The 19089-nt window shown below is 38.2% G+C and overlaps 1 protein-coding gene across 1 annotated transcript in view; it reads right to left on the bottom strand.

The window, feature by feature from the left end:
- The window catches only part of TRPM3 (transient receptor potential cation channel subfamily M member 3), a gene marked incomplete at its 5' end in the record, with an annotated part of 447240 nt that overhangs the window by 8153 nt on the left and 419998 nt on the right, over positions 1–19089 (bottom strand). The window contains 3 exon segments of the mRNA XM_084503856.1: positions 9063–9195; positions 10392–10591; positions 11148–11298. Coding sequence (XP_084359982.1) covers positions 9063–9195; positions 10392–10591; positions 11148–11298 — 484 coding nt within the window.

Genomic DNA, 19089 nt, shown 5'->3' with positions numbered 1-19089 from the left:
CCACAGTACTGAGCCCTGGGGAACGCCACTAGTGACCGGCCTCCAACTGGATTTGACTCCATTCACCACAACCCTTTGGGCCCAGCTACCCAGCCAATTTTTAAGCCAGCGAAGCGTATGCTAGTCCAAGCAATGAGCATCCAGTTTCTTGAGGAGAATGTTGTGGGGGATGGTGTCAACGGCCTTACTGAAGTCAAGGTAGACCATATCCACAGCCTTTCCCTCATCCACCCAGCATGTCACTTTATCATGGAAAGAGATCAGGTTCATCAAGCAGGACCTGCTTTTTATAAACCCAGGCTGACTGGGCCTGATCACCTGCTTGCCCTGCAAGTGCCATGTGATGACACTCAAGATAATCTGCTCCATGAGCTTCCCTGGCACTGAGGTCAAACTGACAGGCCTGTAGTTTCCCGGGTCTGCCCTCTGGCCCTTCTTGTAGATGGGCGTCACATTTGCTAGCCGCCAGTCGACTGGGACTTCCCCCGATAGCCAGGACTGCTGATAAATGATGGAAAGTGTCTTGGCCAGCTCCTCTGCCAGTTCTCTCAGCACCTTCGGGTGGATCCCATCCGGCCCCATTGACTTGTGTATTTAGCTCAGATACATAGAAGAAGATTATCAACATTGTACAAAAATGTAGGTAATATGTATATAAAAAAACTGCAAGGAGTGAGCACTGATGGAATAAAATGTAGTGTACAACAGGGTACACATATCAAGACTGTTCTGTTCCTGTGTTTGTACCTTTTGTAGTCTGTGTTAGTAGTTTAGGGATTGAAATGGTGAGCTTATTAGCTCCCTATCATAATATATAATAAAGTACTAATAGCTAATAATTGAATGTGTGAGTTTAATTTAAATTTCAGTATAACTGTTTTATATACAGTATATACAGTATCAAATTTAGCTCACTTTTTAAAAGTTTTCATCTGTAAAGTGAACTGTGAATTTAAAGTGAATTTATGCCGGTGGCTTATAATCATTTCTGTTTGCTGGCCTAAAAACTTCTAAAACTTCTCTAAAAACTTCTAAAAACTTCTCTACTGCTTTTGTATGGAGTCTTCCAATTTCATGCAATAAGATTGCCTTTAGCACATATGAAATTCCTTATAATTATATTTCTCTGGTAGTAGTCCATGGAGTAGACCAGGGAATTTCATTATCTGCCAAAGAAATATTAAAAGCTGCATACTTATGTAGTTTGTTTACTTACATATGGCTTATTTTAGGGTTGCACTTCTGGGTTTCCCTGTCCCTATTGACACTGAAAACTGAACAGTGAAGTGACAAATACCAAATGACGGGTTTTCCACACTTTTCTCAAGTCTCTCATTCTCTGTCTATTACTGCAAATCATACTCCAAAGTTAATATGCACTCTGTCAACCGTAGCTGGGATTTCTGATGGGATAAATATCATACCCTACTATTTGTAGATAAATTTCCAACAGGACAAGTGATCTGAAACTGGAAACACCACAAACACTCCTGCTTGTCCAAAAGGAAATCAGATTTTAGGCAATAAATGAATATTGGGCAGCATTAATATCTGGTATGTCACAGAAGCTTAGGAAGTGAAACGCTGAAGTCTGACTACAATGTCATATTGAGCAGCAACCATCCATCCGCACAGGAGAGGAGAAGGAAGAGAGTGGCACCACACTCTGCAGCAAGGCTTGTATGCACAAGAAATATGGGCTTATTGTGTTGAAGACCATGAATTTTGAAAGTACAAGTAAAAAAACAAAAAACAAGTCTATAGATTTGAAGTGTTCCATGAATCAGCAACTGTATTACTGTCATCAGACTTCAGTGGATGAAAGATTAAATAAGCTAAGACCCCTACAAAGAAATAAACCTGTAGTTTCAAGCAATCTCCTTCTACTCAGCTTATTATTATTAACCAGTAGTCTACTTCTTCTGTCAACCTCCTCTAACAAAACAGACTAATGTTATTACAAGCACAGGATATAATTTCATAGTAAGAGAGCAGTTGGTGTAAGAAGCAGTTGAATTTTCCCTCATGTTATTAGTTATTTAAACTGCTATTTTATCAAAGAAATTATACTTTTGAAAAAATTATCAGCTAGTAACTGAGTACCTGGTCACTCACTCAGATTCCATAATAACTTCTTGATGATGATGACAGATATAGGTTGACAGTTCCTGTACAGTTAGACATGCTGAAAATCCTGAGTAAACGCGTGGTCTATTTGAGCTAAAGGAAAACATTTTGCCTGGATATTAACAGAGCCTGACATAAGATGTAAGACCAGTGGTTTTGCTGGCTGAGACAAAGAGAGGCTTCTGGGTTACTTGGACTGGTGGTTGCCATGGAAGGAGCCCCAAATTTGATCACATTGATAGTGGTGGGAAATTTCTTTAGAAACATAACAAGGTAAGGAATTTGCAGCCTGGGTTCAGAAATAAAAGGTAACCATAGATGTACTGTGAGGTACATAACTGAGAGGTACATACATGTGTTTACACTGTATGAATCCCAGAAAGGAAAGAAGGAAGGAAGGAAGGAAGGAAGGAAGGAAGGAAGGAAGGAAGGAAGGAAGGAAGGAAGGAAGGAAGGAAGGAAGGAAGGAAGGAAGGAAGGAAGGAAGGAAGGAAGGAAGGAAGGAAGGAAGAAAGTAATCTTGAGTGTTAGTAGTCTCCTCCAATTTCAAAGCTATTAGCTGACTTTAGTCATCTTTTGTTTTATATATGACACTGCTGGACCTTTCCAAAAAATATTTATACTTTTAATTAGGGATATTCTCAATATTTTATGCTAAATTCTGTAATCATTCAGCACACACAATAGCACTCTGTGAGTATTCCCACTAGAAATGTGATAAAATCCCATCAACTAAACACTGAGGACATAGGGAGATATGCTCTGGAGAAATACAATCATAATCTGGTCCTTAAAATATTTTAATAAATGAAAATTTATATTGTCCTATGTTAGATGATATTGCACTCAGTGAACACAGACAGAGCTGTATTTTCTTCAGGAATAGTTTCAAATTAAAAGACTATTTCAAAGCAAGAAATAAAAATAAGTTTTTCATAGAATCATATCATAAAACAGCCTGGGTTGGAAGGGACTTTAAAGATCACCTAGTTCCAACTGCCTTGACAACACTTCCCACTAGATCAGGTTGCTCAAAGCTCCGTACAACCTGGTCTTGAACTCCTCTAGGGAGGGGTACCCACTTCTCTGGACAACATATTCTAGTGCCTCATCGCCTTCTGAGAGACGAATTTCCTCCTAATATCCAATCTAAATTTCCCCTCTTAGTTTAAAATGACTCCCCCTTGTTTTGTCATTTTCTGCCTGAGCAAAAAGTTGCTCTCCATCTTTTCTTATAAGCTCCTTCTAAGTACTGGGAAGCTGCAGAGCTTCTCAGAGCCTTCTCTTCACCAGGCTGAACAGCCCCAGCTCTCTCAGCCTTCACAGAAAGGATGCTCCAGCCCTCTGATCAACTTCATGGCCCTCTTCTGGACCTGCTCTAACAGTCCCATATCCTTCTTTTGCTGGGGGCCCCAGACCTGGAAGCAGCACTCCAGGTGGGGCCTCACAAGGGCAGAGCAGAGGGGAACAATCACCTCCCTCTTCCTGCTGGCCACCCCTCTGTTGATGCAGCCAAGGATGCAGTTGGCCTTCTGGGCTGCAGGCACACACTGCTGGCTTGTGTCGAGCTTTTCCACCAGAACCCCCAAATCCTTCCCTGCCGGGCTGCTCTCAATGAGTTTTTCTCCCAGTCAATGCTCATGTCTGGGATTGCCTTGACCCAGGTGCAGCACCTTGCACTTGGCCTTGTTGAGCTTCATTAGGTTCGCATGGGCCCACTTTCCAGCCTGCAGGTCCCTTTGGATGGCTTCCCTTCCTCCTCTTGTATTGACTGCGCCACTCAGCTTGGTGTCATCTGCAAACTTGCTGAGTGTGGGCTCAATACCACTGTCTATGTTGTTGATAAATATATTAAAAAGCACCAGTCCCAAGACAGACCCCTGAGGGACACCACTCATCACTGGCCCACCTGAACCTAGAACCATTGGCCACTATTCTCTGGGGGTGATCTTCAAGCCCACTCCTTATCCACTGCATGGTCCACCCATCCAGTCCATATCTCTCCAATTTAGTGATTAGGATGTCACGTGGGACCGTGTCAAAGGCCTTGCAGAAGTCCAAGTAGATGACATCGTTTGGTCTTCCCTTGTGAAGTGATGCAGTCACTCCATCATTCTATGCCACTGGATTGGTCAGGCAAAATTTGCCCTTGGTGAAGCCACGCTGTCTGTTTCATATCACCTCCTTGTCTCACATATGCCTTGCCTTGTATATGTTCTATTATTATTATTATTATTATTATTATTATTATTATTATTATTATTATTATTATTTTGTGATGTGTACTGGAGATAGTATAAACCTTTTGGCAAATCTGACAATATTCATGTATGATGCCTCTATTGCACCTGTGTTTTTCCTTACAGCAAGATTTATCTCATGTATGAGAGGGTGCCAAGCCATCTTAGCAGATGGGCATGAGAACAGAAAAAGAGATGGCTAAATCTAAAATGTGCATTGAGTGTATTTTGCTGAAGCTTAAAAAATTCTAATAGAAAAACATATATATACCAGCTGAAGAGAATATTCAGTAACTGGGGAAAAATACAAACTCAGAGCTGGGAATCTGACAAAGGTACTACATTGTCAGTGACCAACTTTAAATTATAGTTTGGAAGATGAAGGATTTTGCTGGCATTCACTTTGGTTATAGTCATTTTTAACCTCTACACAGCTGTTCATCTATAATTTAATTGAAGCAATGATTTAATGGGAGTAAGGTACTCTTTTCAGAAGTAGACCTCTTAACTGAATTAAACCATTAAATGAATTTGAGAATTAGGTTCACAAGTCCCTTTGTAGAGCAGTGTCCATTTTTTAGGCATCCTTTGTGTCTGCAAAATCGTTTTCATCCATGCAAAGATTGTAGACGCTGAAAGTCTTTTAAAGAGGGGATCCACATTGCTTGTTATAGGTGACCGTTGAATGCTTTTACTTTTCTGGAAGCAGTTCCCAAGCTTGTAACAGGCTATTGGTACTGTGCCTGATATTTTTTGGTAAGGTATCTCTGGTGTAAGTAGACAGCCAATTTTTCCAAGTATTGTGTTTTTTGCAGGTTAAGGATATTGTGTTGTCCTGGCTGCATTCCTGTCTGGATCCTAAAACCACCAAACTCTTTCTGATTAAAGACAGATGCAGTGAGATTAACAGACCTTTCCTAGCCCCACTTTGCACATATGGCCTGATCGGGTAAGGTCACTATTGACCCTTTTCTGTGCACTTCATTTTGCTCTCTCTGGAACCAGGATAACAGCTATGTCTTCATTCTCAGACACTGTTAATGCAATTGCACTGAAGACTGTGTAAAGTGTTACGGTACTATAGCTATGAACTCCAGAGATGACATAATAATGTCTACTCCAACCAGTTTATCTGATTTTTAAATACTATTAGGATGTGACCCTTCTCCCTTTGGAATCAACAAGAGGTTTTTGTTGGGTCAAGACTTGGCCATATGGCCAAGAGTTTTGAAAGTAGAGTCCAACTCTACTTTCTTCCCTGGTCTCCAGAAGATTCACTAAGATTTGCCTTTGTGATAAATGCACTTAAAAAACCACCTTACAGTTTTGTACTGCTTTGTATTTCTCACCATAATCACTTCCTCTGATATGTATCATTAACTCAGACCTACTTCCATGTACCTGTGCTAGACCCTAGCAAACAGAATAGGACAAACATCAAGAGTTGTTTCATGTTTTTGATTTCTGAATGTAAAAACAAGCAGTCAAAGGAGGCATTCTGTGTGGTGACACCAACTGTGGATACCTCTGGGATATTTTTTGCAGTGAGAATGGTAAGACTGAACCCACTGAAGCCACACAAGATGTCAGGGTGAACTATTCCAATGTGAGAGTATATAAACTGCTTCTTGTTTTAGGGGAGTCAGGCAAGGCATTGTGATCCTGACCCAGCACGGCCACTGAGACCATGGCTGAAATTGCTGGTTCACATGCAGTTCAACACATCAAGAAACAGCATCTCTTGTTCTTTTGCTTTCCTGAACTCCCTCATGCCTCTGGGACCAATCTAGGCTGAACTTCAAGGCAAGACTTTGTTCCCATCTTCTATTGCCTTTCTAGTGCTAGATTTCTATTCCTTCATCCAGGCTTACTGGGCTTTGCACCCTGATTTTGCAGCTGCTTTTCCTTCAGGTAGTCCTTGGGGCATTTTGGTAGATCCAGCTGCAAGCAGAAGATACTCAATGGGATGTTTAAGAGGTGAAAACATTCTTGTGAGCTAAGCGCATCACAGATGCCTGGAGGAGAGGAAAGGCTCTGAGAAGTCTAGGTGGATATACATCACACCAGGCCTTGTCCCAGTTCTTTTCTCCTCCACCTAAACAGCATCCTCAGCTTCCTGCAAAAAGGTCTTCAGTGCAAAGGGAAACTCCGCACACATTATCAGGATATTCTGGGTTGATTTTACACCATGTAAAGTTGAGTTAATTGGCCAGATGGCTAGGGTGATGATATCATGGCTATAATGTAGATACTGTGCTTGATCTAATACTACAGGTTAATGACTGGGCATTGGAAGAGAAACTGTGTTAGTGCATCTTCTCTGTTTTCTTTGCTTTACATCTTGCTAATTGTACAAAGACTATTATATAGAGAGCCTATGAAGTACAAAGCTGGGTTTTAAATATTTAAATATTCTACAAGTTGGGAAAAAGAAGTTTGGTGTTTTAGATCCAGAGCACTTCAAGGGATACATATCTGACCATAATTGCAGACAAAATGACAGACCTGGGAATGTAGTTCTTAAACTGAGCATGATTAGATACTTATACTGGATATTTATACAGCCTGGATATGAGCATATTTAATCTAATGCTTTCAAACTTGTCTTGTCTGGGTGGAGTATTGTAGTGGGTTTAGTGGAGAGCTGTTATGAGATGGGACTGCACTGCTGGAAGTCATACTAGTGGAATGTCCAACTTTCCTGTGTTTAGGTTTGGAAGTAGACTCTGTACCCTGTCCTCACAAAGCCTATCCTATCCTCACAAACGGCCTTCCAAACAGAGCTGGGACTTGCTGGTTTAACATTATTGACTAAGGAAAATGAATTTTTAAATAATTATTTCTCTGTGAGACTCAGGTCATCCTTCATTTAGGATTCATAATCACAAACCCTCCTCTGGAATTTAGTGCTTTAAGTCATTAATTTAAAACATAGAAAAGGACTTCTTTCCTATAAAACAAGACCAAAACAGAGAGCAAAGATAGACTATTACAAATTCATTGTCCAGTACATAGAACACTTGCCTAATGTAGAGGAGGTCTCATCAGGGTCATTTATTTATACACACTTCTTTCCTTGGCCACCAAAAATAAAGCTATGAGCAAACAGAGATTTGAACCTACAACTACTATTTCCAGGTTAGTTTTCTGATCTCTGCAGTATCAGAACACAGGAAACCTTGGACAACCGTTCAATCTATCCTTCCATCTTTCTTTGAAATGTAAGTAATTCTTCAGTCTACAGTCTTCAACCACTTTCAGCTTAGGACCTTCTTGGGAGTAAAATGATTTCTATGTATTTAGAAATCCTGACAGGATTTCTCTTCCATAAGCTTATCTAGTCTCTGTTTTAACTAGTGTCGACTTTTACCTGACATCATCAGGTCTTTTAGACCTCATAATCTTTCAAGAATTCACTCTATTTTAGTATTTAGTGCATGAAAAGGACATCTGCTTTTATTTATTTTGAACAGTCTCCTTTTAGATTTATCTGTTGCTCTCCTAGTTCTTGATTTGGGAGAGGCAGCAAATATTGATTTCTACTCACCCTCTTCTTGCATGCAGAATTATATAGGCCTCTGTGGTTTCATTTCTGATTTTTCCCTTCCAGACAGAATAGAGTTTTATTTGAGGATTACCAGGCCATCCCTTGTGAAGAAACTATTCCATGCTTTACCACACTTCCCCTCTAACACCCTTTTCTAAAATGTGTCTTGTGAGTACTATTTTCAGGAAAACAGATGATTAAAGGATATTATATTTGCTAATCCTGTTCTGGGATAGATTTAGTTCAAAAACAATTTAAAAGCACTTTTTCTTGCCTACATGAAACATATTTGAGGCATAGCTGTATCAGGAGCTGTGCTGGAAGTTTACATATAAATAGAAGAGTGTTACACCCATGTACTCAATTACAGCAATGACTCTCCTGATTTCTTTTACGTGTTAAATCATAGTACTCAGCGTACAGAATATTCAGTGGTTCTTAAGTTTCATGAGTATTTGACAGGATATCACCTTAGTATTTTTATTGACAACAGTGCTGTGCATTGAACAACAAGCTCTGTACTCAAAATTTAGCTCTGTTGATCAGCTGCGATATGATGAAAGCATGTATTTGAGATTAACAGATTCATTAAGTTTAGGACTGTTAAATTAGAAGACTAGAAACGTGCACTAAACCCACATATTATCTTAGTCCTCTGTGCTTGTTATCATTCTGAGTGATATATCTAGTTCCTTTGAAATTAATAGCAAGATTTCATCTCAATGAAACTAGTCTGCCTACCAAGACCACCCCAAAGTAAAGCTCTTTCTTTATCTAAATGCTAAAGCTCTAGTTCTTATTGAGGAATTCTCATTTACTCTCCCACTGTGTTCTGACCACTTGTGCCTCAAAGTTCTGCTTCAAAAACTGCAGCACAAAGAGGAATTGTGTTTTCCTCACTATTTCATTTGCATACAATTGGAACTGGTTAGATGATACAAAGTTTTCAAAATTTTGAGGAACATTTGCTTTAGTGAAGAAGAAAAAAAAAAGAGAAAAGAAATTGATCACCTTGTATCACTCTACTTTTTCATTAAGATTTACTTAAAATTCCCTCAAATGTTTCCCTGTTCAAGAAAAAGAAAGGAAGGGTGAGAAAGACAATAAAGATATATTTCTAGATCAACATATGAGAGAGCAAAGTGCACCTTTCTGAAGTGACACGGATTCTTTCATCATTGGAGGAATTAAATCTGTCATCCTTCTCTCTAAAATATTCTTCTATACACTGCTCTTCAAAATCATGGACTTTTTTCAATTCATCCTCAGTTATGAAAAGTTCTGTAGAAACAATGGAAAAAATATCAGTTTGGCAAAGCATTAACATGTGAAATTAAGTACACTTTTCTTATTGCAGAAATCACAGACTGAACTTTCAAAATCAGGCTTCAATTTTATCTGGCATTTTCATATGAAAGCAAAGAGATGCAGCTAATTTCCAAATTAGTGGCTTCAATTATAAGTGATCCTGGAGATAGCAACACTTAAGCGGGCAAATGCTGTACAAACATGAATGTGTTTTGATTACGTGAGACCTAAACACAGCTGTTGGTCAGGACCTGGAGAGACAGTGGGAGCCAAACGTCACCTGTAACCTAATATAAATTCAATCATATTTGTAGACCAGTAAGAAAGGAGTATGAGAGTAGAAAGGGTCTGTTTGACATGGCAAGAGATGAAATCTGTAGGCAGCAGCAAAGGCTATGTCAGACATGGTGTGATGTGAGTGGGAGGAGAGCGGTATAGTTGCACTTGCATCTCTCATGCCATCACAGGACTTCAGCTCCTTTCTTGCGGAGAAGTGGGCTGTGGCATGGGTTTGAGTTGGGAAGAGATGCACATCCGCTAGCTCCCTACTTCTGTCATATACACTGGGGAAGGTGGAGTTTTTCTACTTTGAAGAACTAGATAAGGAAGAGCAGTGAAAGTGTTATCAAAATAATCTGTCAGGCTTTCTATCATGCTTATGGGAGTTCTTATTAAAGTGTCTGGAGAAACCACTCCTCCACTTTGAATCAATGTCAAGGAGACAACATGTGTCTACAGAATAATTACTCCTCACCATCTCTTATCTTATGTAGGCATAAAGTGTGTTGAGGGGACATATGTGCTATTTGCTCAAAAAATAGGAACACTATCTCTGTATTAACTGCAATAAAAGTAAAGATCTGGAAGTGCAAAGAACTGTAAGAATTCCAGTAAAAACAGTCTTCTAGCAACAGCAAAACAAAAGTCTTTGTTTTGAAGAAAGAAACAACTCAAAATATCCAGGAACAACACTGCCTCATTAATGCTCTGAGGAGAACTGTGTGTTAAGGAATGGAAGTAAAGCTAAGTGATTCAGGTGGCAACTTGTGGCTAATAGTTCTCTGTTGAAAAGGTTACCAAAGTACTGGGCTTAGCCTTCATTCATTTCAAATACCAGATACTACAAAGAGAATTGGAAAGTCCCACTCTGTAAATTGTTTAAGGCTTACTTAGTCCGTAGTCTCTCTCATCTGGGTCACTTTCGTGTTTCCGCCATCTACAGCAGAGATGTTGGAATATCATAGTCATATGGCTGAAAATGATCAGAGGTGGTGGGAGAACTGGCCTTTCATGAAATGTCATGATTAGCTGATACCTTTGAAACTTCCATACTTGGTTGGATATGGATTTGACTTCAAAAAATGTATTGCTAGGAGGCAAGAAGAGAAAATAACATCAGATTAAAATGTTTTTGAGTACTTTGCCAGAAATGGTATGACAGCACTTTAATTACACACATTTCACTAATAGTGCCAAACTTTTCCTTGTCATACAAAAAAAGGAAGTACAAAAGAAAGCAGATAATAAGGTTGTTCTTCAGTGATGCACAGTGGCAATCAGTCATTTAAAATGTTATTACTCTCTATTCTTGCTCTGTGCAACCAGTTAGTTTTTCGACAACCTAGTAAGACAGGCAAGTATTTTTGTTCTTATCTTCTGTATTAGGAGTGAATGATGCCATAACTGAATTCCAAATTTTTGGATTTTCTACTTTCAGTCACATTGGATGTCTGTTCTTGGAAATGAGATAATGTAAAAAATTTGACATTTCCCTCACTCTCTGGAGACAAGGTACTACTTTATATCTTCTCACCCCTACATCCTCTGAAAATAGCTTTCAGCCAAAGTCTTCAGCTTAGCTGCTTTCTTAGACCATAAATAATGCCCACCATCCCCAGCTCCATTCTTTGCAATGTGTCACTCACTTGAAAACAGCAATCAGAAGGTTCACCAAAAGGATGTTTGCAACCAAGAGGTAACAGGCCATGATGGCAGGAACGATCCATGCTCCTGTTTTGCAGGGAGGCAGTTGGATTATTTTACCATCTTCTCTTGTTTCATTCTGACCACAAGGAGCTGGGAACAAAAATACAAAAATACAAACCAGGAATTAATCTTATTTTTTCTTCTTTTTCTGCTTTTTTACAGAAATATTTAAATGTTTATGAAGGCCTGCCTGCCAAAGCAATATCTTCTAAGTAACAGTGCCATTGATGCTCCTCTCAATAAATCTGCAATTGCTATAGGTGGTGGTGATCACATGCATGTCAAATTTATCATATATTTTAAAAGCTACACTTCTTGATGCTATATGTTATTTTCCATGAAAGTCAAGATATTCCCCTTAGAAATTTCAGGAAATCTGTCTCATGTAAACTGCCCATTCTTTTTAACTGAAATATCTTAGTACTCTGGTATTAATTAGTGGTTGTGCAAATGAAATAATCAAAATGCTTAATCCCACAAAAAGCTAACATACTATTTTTTAATGGTGAAAGGTTTTAATTTTATTTTTCATAGAAAAAAAAAAGAAGTACATTAAAATAAAGGGTATATATTTATTCCTGTGCACTGTACTTCCCAGAGCCCAGAGCATTATGAATTCTTCTGGGAAGAATTCATAATGGCCTTCTGCTATTGACTTTTGACTGCATTCCTAGAAAAACAGTGGGGGAGATTATCAAGTCTTTATTGTACCAGGTAAAGGGATATGTAGGCAACAGAGTTGCCACCTGTTTCTTTCACAAATGTTTTGGAACAAAAATGACTAAAATTTCCTCATCATGAGAGTTGTAAAACTGAAGCAGGGGGAGAAAAAAATGTGAAATAGTTGTTATTACTATTCAGAAGATTTAGTTTGAAATTACTTCTGTCATACTATTATGACAGAAGGATACATCCTGCATCAGGTTCAACATGAACTCTCCCAAAGTATTCAACTCACAGAAAACAAAACAAAACAAAACAAAAACCAACCAACCAACCAACCAACCAACCAACCAAACAAACAAAAAAAGAGACAACTACAAGCAATACTACATTTGCAAGCAGTTCTGCTGTGTCTGGACCCACATTATCTCTAGTTCTTTGTACTTACAGAAAAAACACTTTATTCCTGGAACAGGTTAAATATGAGCAATTCTCTATTTCTTGGAAAATATCATATTACAGGCCCTTTCAGTTAGTTGCTCCAACCAGTGGCTTCATTTAGACATTCAAAATACCATCTGTGAGCTGATGGATTTCTTGAGCTAGGTGCATTCAGCCTCCATCCAGCAGAAACTGGGACATTCAACACCTCTTGGTATCAGCATTCAAAGTGAGACTTTTTTGTTTATGTGGAAACAGTAATGTGTTGATTCAGAGCTACAAAGCTACAACAGAGTACCAAACCCCATCATGATCTCACCAGTAACACAGAAATCATTCTAGCAGTTGATGAAACCTGTTGTCCTTCTGTGTGTTAAAGCACAGAAACAATAATGTCTTTTATAGTGAAGAGAGAAATTTCTGAAAAGCATATCTTAAACTTTAAATCAATGATATCCAAAACTCAGCTTTAAGTCTGGCTATAATCTATTATTCAATTTTTCTATTAAAAATATTTTCATCCAAAATATTTTCCATCTTTCACAACTACCAAGACAAAAATATTTTCTCTAAAGTGATTTTCCTACAATAGAATATTTGGAAAACCATTAATGTGTCCCTGTCAGTTTATGCCGCATAAACTTCCTTGAAAACAAGCCACATAAACTTTCCTTGAAAACAAGCCTCCATAATCTATACATACATAGGTGTTTGGCTTGCCTTGAGGCTTTGTAAACGTCTTCTCTTCTGACAGTTCTGTTGGAGAAACAGAACTTAGCATTCCTTTAAATAACAAAGGAATACTAATCTTACACCTTACTTTACAGAGGTCTAAGCCAACATTCAATCTTCAAATCTTCAGCTGCGTGAGAAAGTGTGATGTGTGTCCAAAGTTCTGAAGCCTTTGTTCTAAGGTGTATGACTGAAATTAACATCTTTTTCCACTTTAAACCATAACATCAGTGTTAAGGGATTTTGCTCCCACTATTAAGCAAACTATTTGTTAAAAACAATTACTCCCAGAAAAAAAAAGGAAACTGAATTTTCACCCTTTGCTACAGGGAGGAATCTGGCAGGTGTCTAAGAGTGCAGATGATACTCTTTTTAGATAACAAAGACACTTGCTTACTTTTAAGAATTTAGAATTCTTATTGATGATTTTATATTTTGAAAAATGTAGGGATTTTTGTAGTATGTGCAATAACATATTGTAACGACAAACTTTTTCAAAGAACAATTTTAAAGTGTAGGAAAACATACTCTTATCTTTCTACATGACAGCCTTGCTTTAGCAAAAATTATGTAGGATTCATAATTCGAGTGAAATGTTTTGTTAAAATAAATTCTGTTAGTGTAACTACATGCATATTCCAGGTAACTGAAAAACTCAGGTAGTCAAATGACCTGTAGGTCATTTGATGTAGGTAGGACATCAAGCCCCGAACTTTGGTTTTGAAAAATGGTAATTGGTTGAAGTTTTAATTTCAATTACATGTATTAACTTCCCTCAGCTTTCAGATATTGAACCTTGACAGCTGTGGTGGTATGTACTTGTTGCATCTTTTGTTTCTCTTTTCATAGTCTGCCTCTGTGCTTATGTTTCCTTCCTGGCTCCCTTTTACCATTTCCTTTACAGGCCTTTCCTGCTACATATCTAATGTTTCCTCTTTCCTGGCCAGCAAACTGGTGCAAAGCAAACAGCAATAGCCCACATCTCTGTGCTTCAACCGTACCAGTTTACCAGGCTAGTAAGTATTGAAAAAAGGCTAAGCGAGCTGCTTAGGACTGTCCACTTCTTAACTAACAGAGAAAATACTGAACTCTGGGAACTCTGAATCTCACATCACTGCTCTCTTCATCAGCAGAAACATTCAGGGAACTGACAAGTATCTCATTACTAGAAGAAAGTTTCTCTAACTAGAGTATTGTGACCTTACACATTGCTTTTTGCTCTCAGACACATTAAAATGACTCCAAAACATCTTTCCTATCATATTTTAATCATAATTTATAGTAAATCTCTCTAATTTTCTTGTTTTCTTTCTCCCTCCTCCTCCCTTCCTTAAAAATATTCAACCGAATGGAACCTAAAATATAACCTCATGGGAGTGATAGGAAGGGGAAGACTGCCACAGCTCAAGGCCAGGGAGATTCTTGAAGTGATGTGTAGGCAGTACAAAAATATTATCCTCTGCCTTTGTCTAACAATAAAAAAATATTGCCTGTGCTGCAGAGTTGTAACACAGATGAAGGAGGAGAAAGGAAGGGAAGGGAAGGGAAGGGAAGGGAAGGGAAGGGAAGGGAAGGGAAGGGAAGGGAAGGGAAGGGAAGGGAAGGGAAGGGAAGGGAAGGGAAGGGAAGGGAAGGGAAGGGAAGGGAAGGGAAGGGAAGGGAAGGGAAGGGAAGGGAAGGGAAGGGAAGGGAAGGGAAGGGAAGGGAAGGGAAGGGAAGGGAAGGGAAGGGAAAAAGCATGATTTATTATATTTTGTGAAAAAATGCTCTATTACTTCAAATTCCAAACTAATCCACGCAAATAACAACCCTTACTGGAAGATACCACAGAGACATACAAAGGATGAAATGTTTAAGATTGTATAGAATTTTGTATAGAACTTTAATTTTAATAAGAAACCTTTGAGAACTTAAATAAATTCTAAAAGATTAAGAAATGTAAATAATTTAAATAAAAGTAATTTGTATTAATTATGTTTTCCTCAAGTTCATTGGATAGTTGCATAATAATTTGTCTTTCGTATTCTACTGAAACAACTGCATTCTGATTACTTGGCATTGCTCCAATACAAGCAAGAAAAGGAGGCTCCATCTTTTTCTCTTTACATATATAGGATTTTCCAATAATGCTTTAGGCAAAGAGAACAAACAGAACTCAGATTGATCCTCAGATTTCAGATGGCACTTGAAATACTGTCAGCTGGAAAGAAAATCCAGATGCAAATCTGACATGAGACAACAAATCTGAAAACAGACCAAAAAAAAAAAAAAAGAGAGAAACCAAACCCAAACCCATGTTGACTAACAACAGTCTCAGATGCTCTACTTTCTGAATATAGGAAAATATGAAGTCTGTTTTTTTTTTTTTTTTTTTTTCCCCCTACATGTCAGTTATTTACATCATTTACCTATCTTCTCTACCAAACATTTTTTTTGTGTTTTTTTTTTTTTTTATTTTCCCCTGGAATAATCATTTCCTCTTCAGTATTTCTATATACTTCCGTATCCTTAATATCCTGGAGGGACAGATAGCTTGGCAAGGTGAAAAGAAGTTCTTTGCATGTAACATCTGTGTTCTGAAGTTTTTGGCTAGTATTGCCAGCAATAGTGCTGAAGTAAGTGAGGCAAACCAAGGGAGAGATTTTACAGCATTTGTGGGTTTTCTCCTAGACAGGCCTTCACTGCTAAGCAGCTAAGCAGCTGGCTGCTGCCCCATGTATCCCATCAGGCAGCAGAAGGTTGGGCTAGACTAAGAAAAGCAGCCTAAAAATGAGATAATTCCACACGCCATAACCAGTACCTTGGCCTGGACCGCCTCTTGTCCTTGACTAGTGCAGCTGTGATGAATTGTCAGTCTGAGAGGAGCTACTTTGAGACTGGTTTTGCTCTTTGGCTTAATTTGCCTAAAAAGTTAAACACAATTCTAAAAGGTTTACTTTGTTTTGTTTTGTTTTGTTTGCTTGTGTTTTACCTTTTACATCTGGTTGGTTTTCATGAATTTGCAGGAGTGTAGTACTTGTGTACATCACTGATAATTAACCATACCGCTGAAAAGTGTACTTGTACTCCCGGAAGTCAGGATATATTTCTGTCCCCACTTTTGAGTTGAAGGTGTGATCACATTGTCAACAGGACACTAATGCACACTCCAGTTAACATATGTATTTTAAACGTGAAATGAATACAGACAGTATGGGTAAAAAGTGTAAGTGTACAAGACACACATTATTTTAGAGAGACATATTTTACTGATGTTTTAACAGTGCAATGTGTTGAGATAAAAGTCAAACTACATCCACTGGATGGTTAGGCTGCCAGCTGATGAAATATATCCAGACATTACATCTGGTCAGCCTTAGTGGCATGCTTTACAGTCAACAGAAAGTGAAAGAAAAGAAAAGTAAGTCAGGAATTTTAGAGTAACATACATTCTTTGTACATTTCTCAGAAATACAAGGATAATTTCCAGGAGCATGACTCCAATATACATGCATCTAAAATATTAGCATTTTTACTGAATTCCAAACTTGCAAATAATGTTGTAATATTAACATCAAAATATAAAGAAAAAAACCCACAAACTTTAGGCTTGCTATTATAACAACAATAATGATAATAACCTGCTCAGAGCTATAAAGTTCAATTGTAGTTTAGATGTAGCATACCAATTTTTATCTTCTTCGAGAAAGTACAAACATTGTGTAGTACTCTAACATGAATACAGTGGCTGATTTAGCTTAGAACAACTTGGAAAATAGATAACAATAAATTTCTGAATGGTGAAAAAATGTATCCTAGTAAAACCTTTTGGGTGCCAATCCAGTCATTTTGATTGAGTAACATCACCAACCATTTGCTCCCAGTCTATTCCAAGGGTAACATTTCTTGAGACAACCAAGCCTCAGACAGACATGACATATTGCATATAATTTGTGCTGCAAGAGTGGCAGATTCTAAGTCCCTGCATCATCTGTCTCTCAGGAAGGAGGAACTAGGTGCTGCTTTTCATTTTGGCATCACCACTTTCTCTGCAACTCCTAGTTTCCTTGACACAGACAGAAGAGCAACACATCTACACCTACAGCTGGGGATGAAACCATTAGAAATTTTACTTTCCCTAAGCCTCAGAAGTAAATACTCTGCATTTTTTTTTTTTTTTCCCAAGGTTTAAATGTTGGGCATCTGAATAATGTACAAAACCACCTCTAAATTCTTATGCAAGAGTATGGAGCCTGCCACCCTCTTTTTATACTTAAGAAACATGCTTCATTCAAAGGCAGTATATTTTGTTGGGTTTCAGGGTTCTAAACTATAATCAGCACTTCAATAAAAAATACCAAGAACTATTTATTCAGCCAATTGCCACATTTGTTTCACTATGGTAGTTACTAAGAACAACATCAATAAATGGCCACTTGTAGAGGGACAGAATTCTGCTTGCACATGGAAGTCATAGTTTTAAACCTTTATCCATCTATTACACCTTTGGAGCAAGCTGACGTTTTGAATCCACAAGTATTATGTCTTTGGATTGAAATGAATTTTTAAAAAGAAAAGAAAAGGAAAAAGGATAAAAATGAGGGGAACTGGGTGAAAAGCTAAACTCAGGGAGGAGCTTTGTGATTTTAAGTATTTATGATAGAATCATAGACTGGTTTGGATTGGAAGGGACCTTAAATGTAATCTAATTCCAACCCCCCTGCCATTGGTAGAGAGGGACACCTTCCTCCAGACCAGGTTGCTCAAAGCCCCATCTAACCTGGCCTTGAACACCTCCACTGATGGGGCATCTACAGCTTCTCTGGACAACCTGTTCCAGTGCTTTACCACCCTCTGAGTAAAGAATTTTTGTTGTTACATTTTGTGTTATAAACCTACCCTATTTTAGTTTAACGCCATTACTCCTTGTCCTATCATTACACTTCCTGACAAAGAGTCCCTCTCCTGCTTTTCTGTTGGCCCCCTTTAAGTACTAGAAGGCTACAATGAGGTCTCCCCAGAGCTTTCTGTTCTCCAGGCTGACCAATACAAACTCCCTCAGCTTGTGCTCACAAGTCCTCATTTTCTGGCATGTCTTGCTGCCTCTGAGAACAATGTGTAAAAATAATCATAAAAAAGAGGTTTCATCTGCATCCATTGTAACAATTCTGTGCAACCCAGGAAAAAGAAATAAACATGAAACTGCTGTAACATCTGACATGGGATATGTCCCTCTGAAACTCTGTAAATTCTCTATCCATCTGAAACTGTGTAAGTTGGGGTAATTCATGATAGTACATTTATTACCTTAACCCTTTCAGAAAAAAACAACACATTTTTTCCAATCGAGCTTTGTCAATGCTAAAGAAGTAGAAGATAAATTATGAAAACACCTTTCCTAAGGTGGTGCTTAGGATAGAAAAGAATACGTTAAACAGAGTTTTAATGGATGCCATTTGCCATTAGAAAAGATACTCACTTCTAAATGCTGCCAAGACACTGCACATTTAGGTAGGAATGATAAACATCACTTGCATGTCAGTATTTTTTAAAGATACATTGTTTGTGGTTCTTAGTTTGTTCTATTTGTCATCTATTGCATCACTCCTCATGACCACCCCTCTCTTTTGGCGTAATGTACTAGGTGGAACCAGAAGGTCTAATTTAAGTAGAAAACTGCCATTTTCCTGATCACCAGCCAAATGAATCCTTAAGAGACAGTATATGAAATACTGGCCTTTGTTCCGTTTGCATTGACATGAGCACACTCTTGCCTTCCAGTAAATAAATAAAGCAAAATTCTTATAACGTATGTACTCTCCCAAAGAATTGCATCACATTGTTTAGCATAAAGGTGGTGACAGTGAGTAGGTAACAGAAAAGAAAACACAATGGATTAGATCCTCATGAAGTCCAGGAATTAGAGGTCTAACCAAGTACTATTATATTTGATGCTTAGTATGAAATTAGGTAGAAGCATTTAGGTCTAAAATCAAACAAATGGATGAAAAAAAAAAAGTGACATTTTGTGTCTCAGATAAACCAAAGAACTCATCATGGATACCT

This window comes from Aythya ferina (assembly GCF_964211825.1).
Source record: "Aythya ferina genome assembly, chromosome: Z".
In the NCBI taxonomy this organism is placed as follows: Eukaryota; Metazoa; Chordata; class Aves; order Anseriformes; family Anatidae; genus Aythya; species Aythya ferina.
Note: the sequence above shows the minus strand (reverse complement) of the source record. Positions and strands in the feature narration are given on the sequence as shown.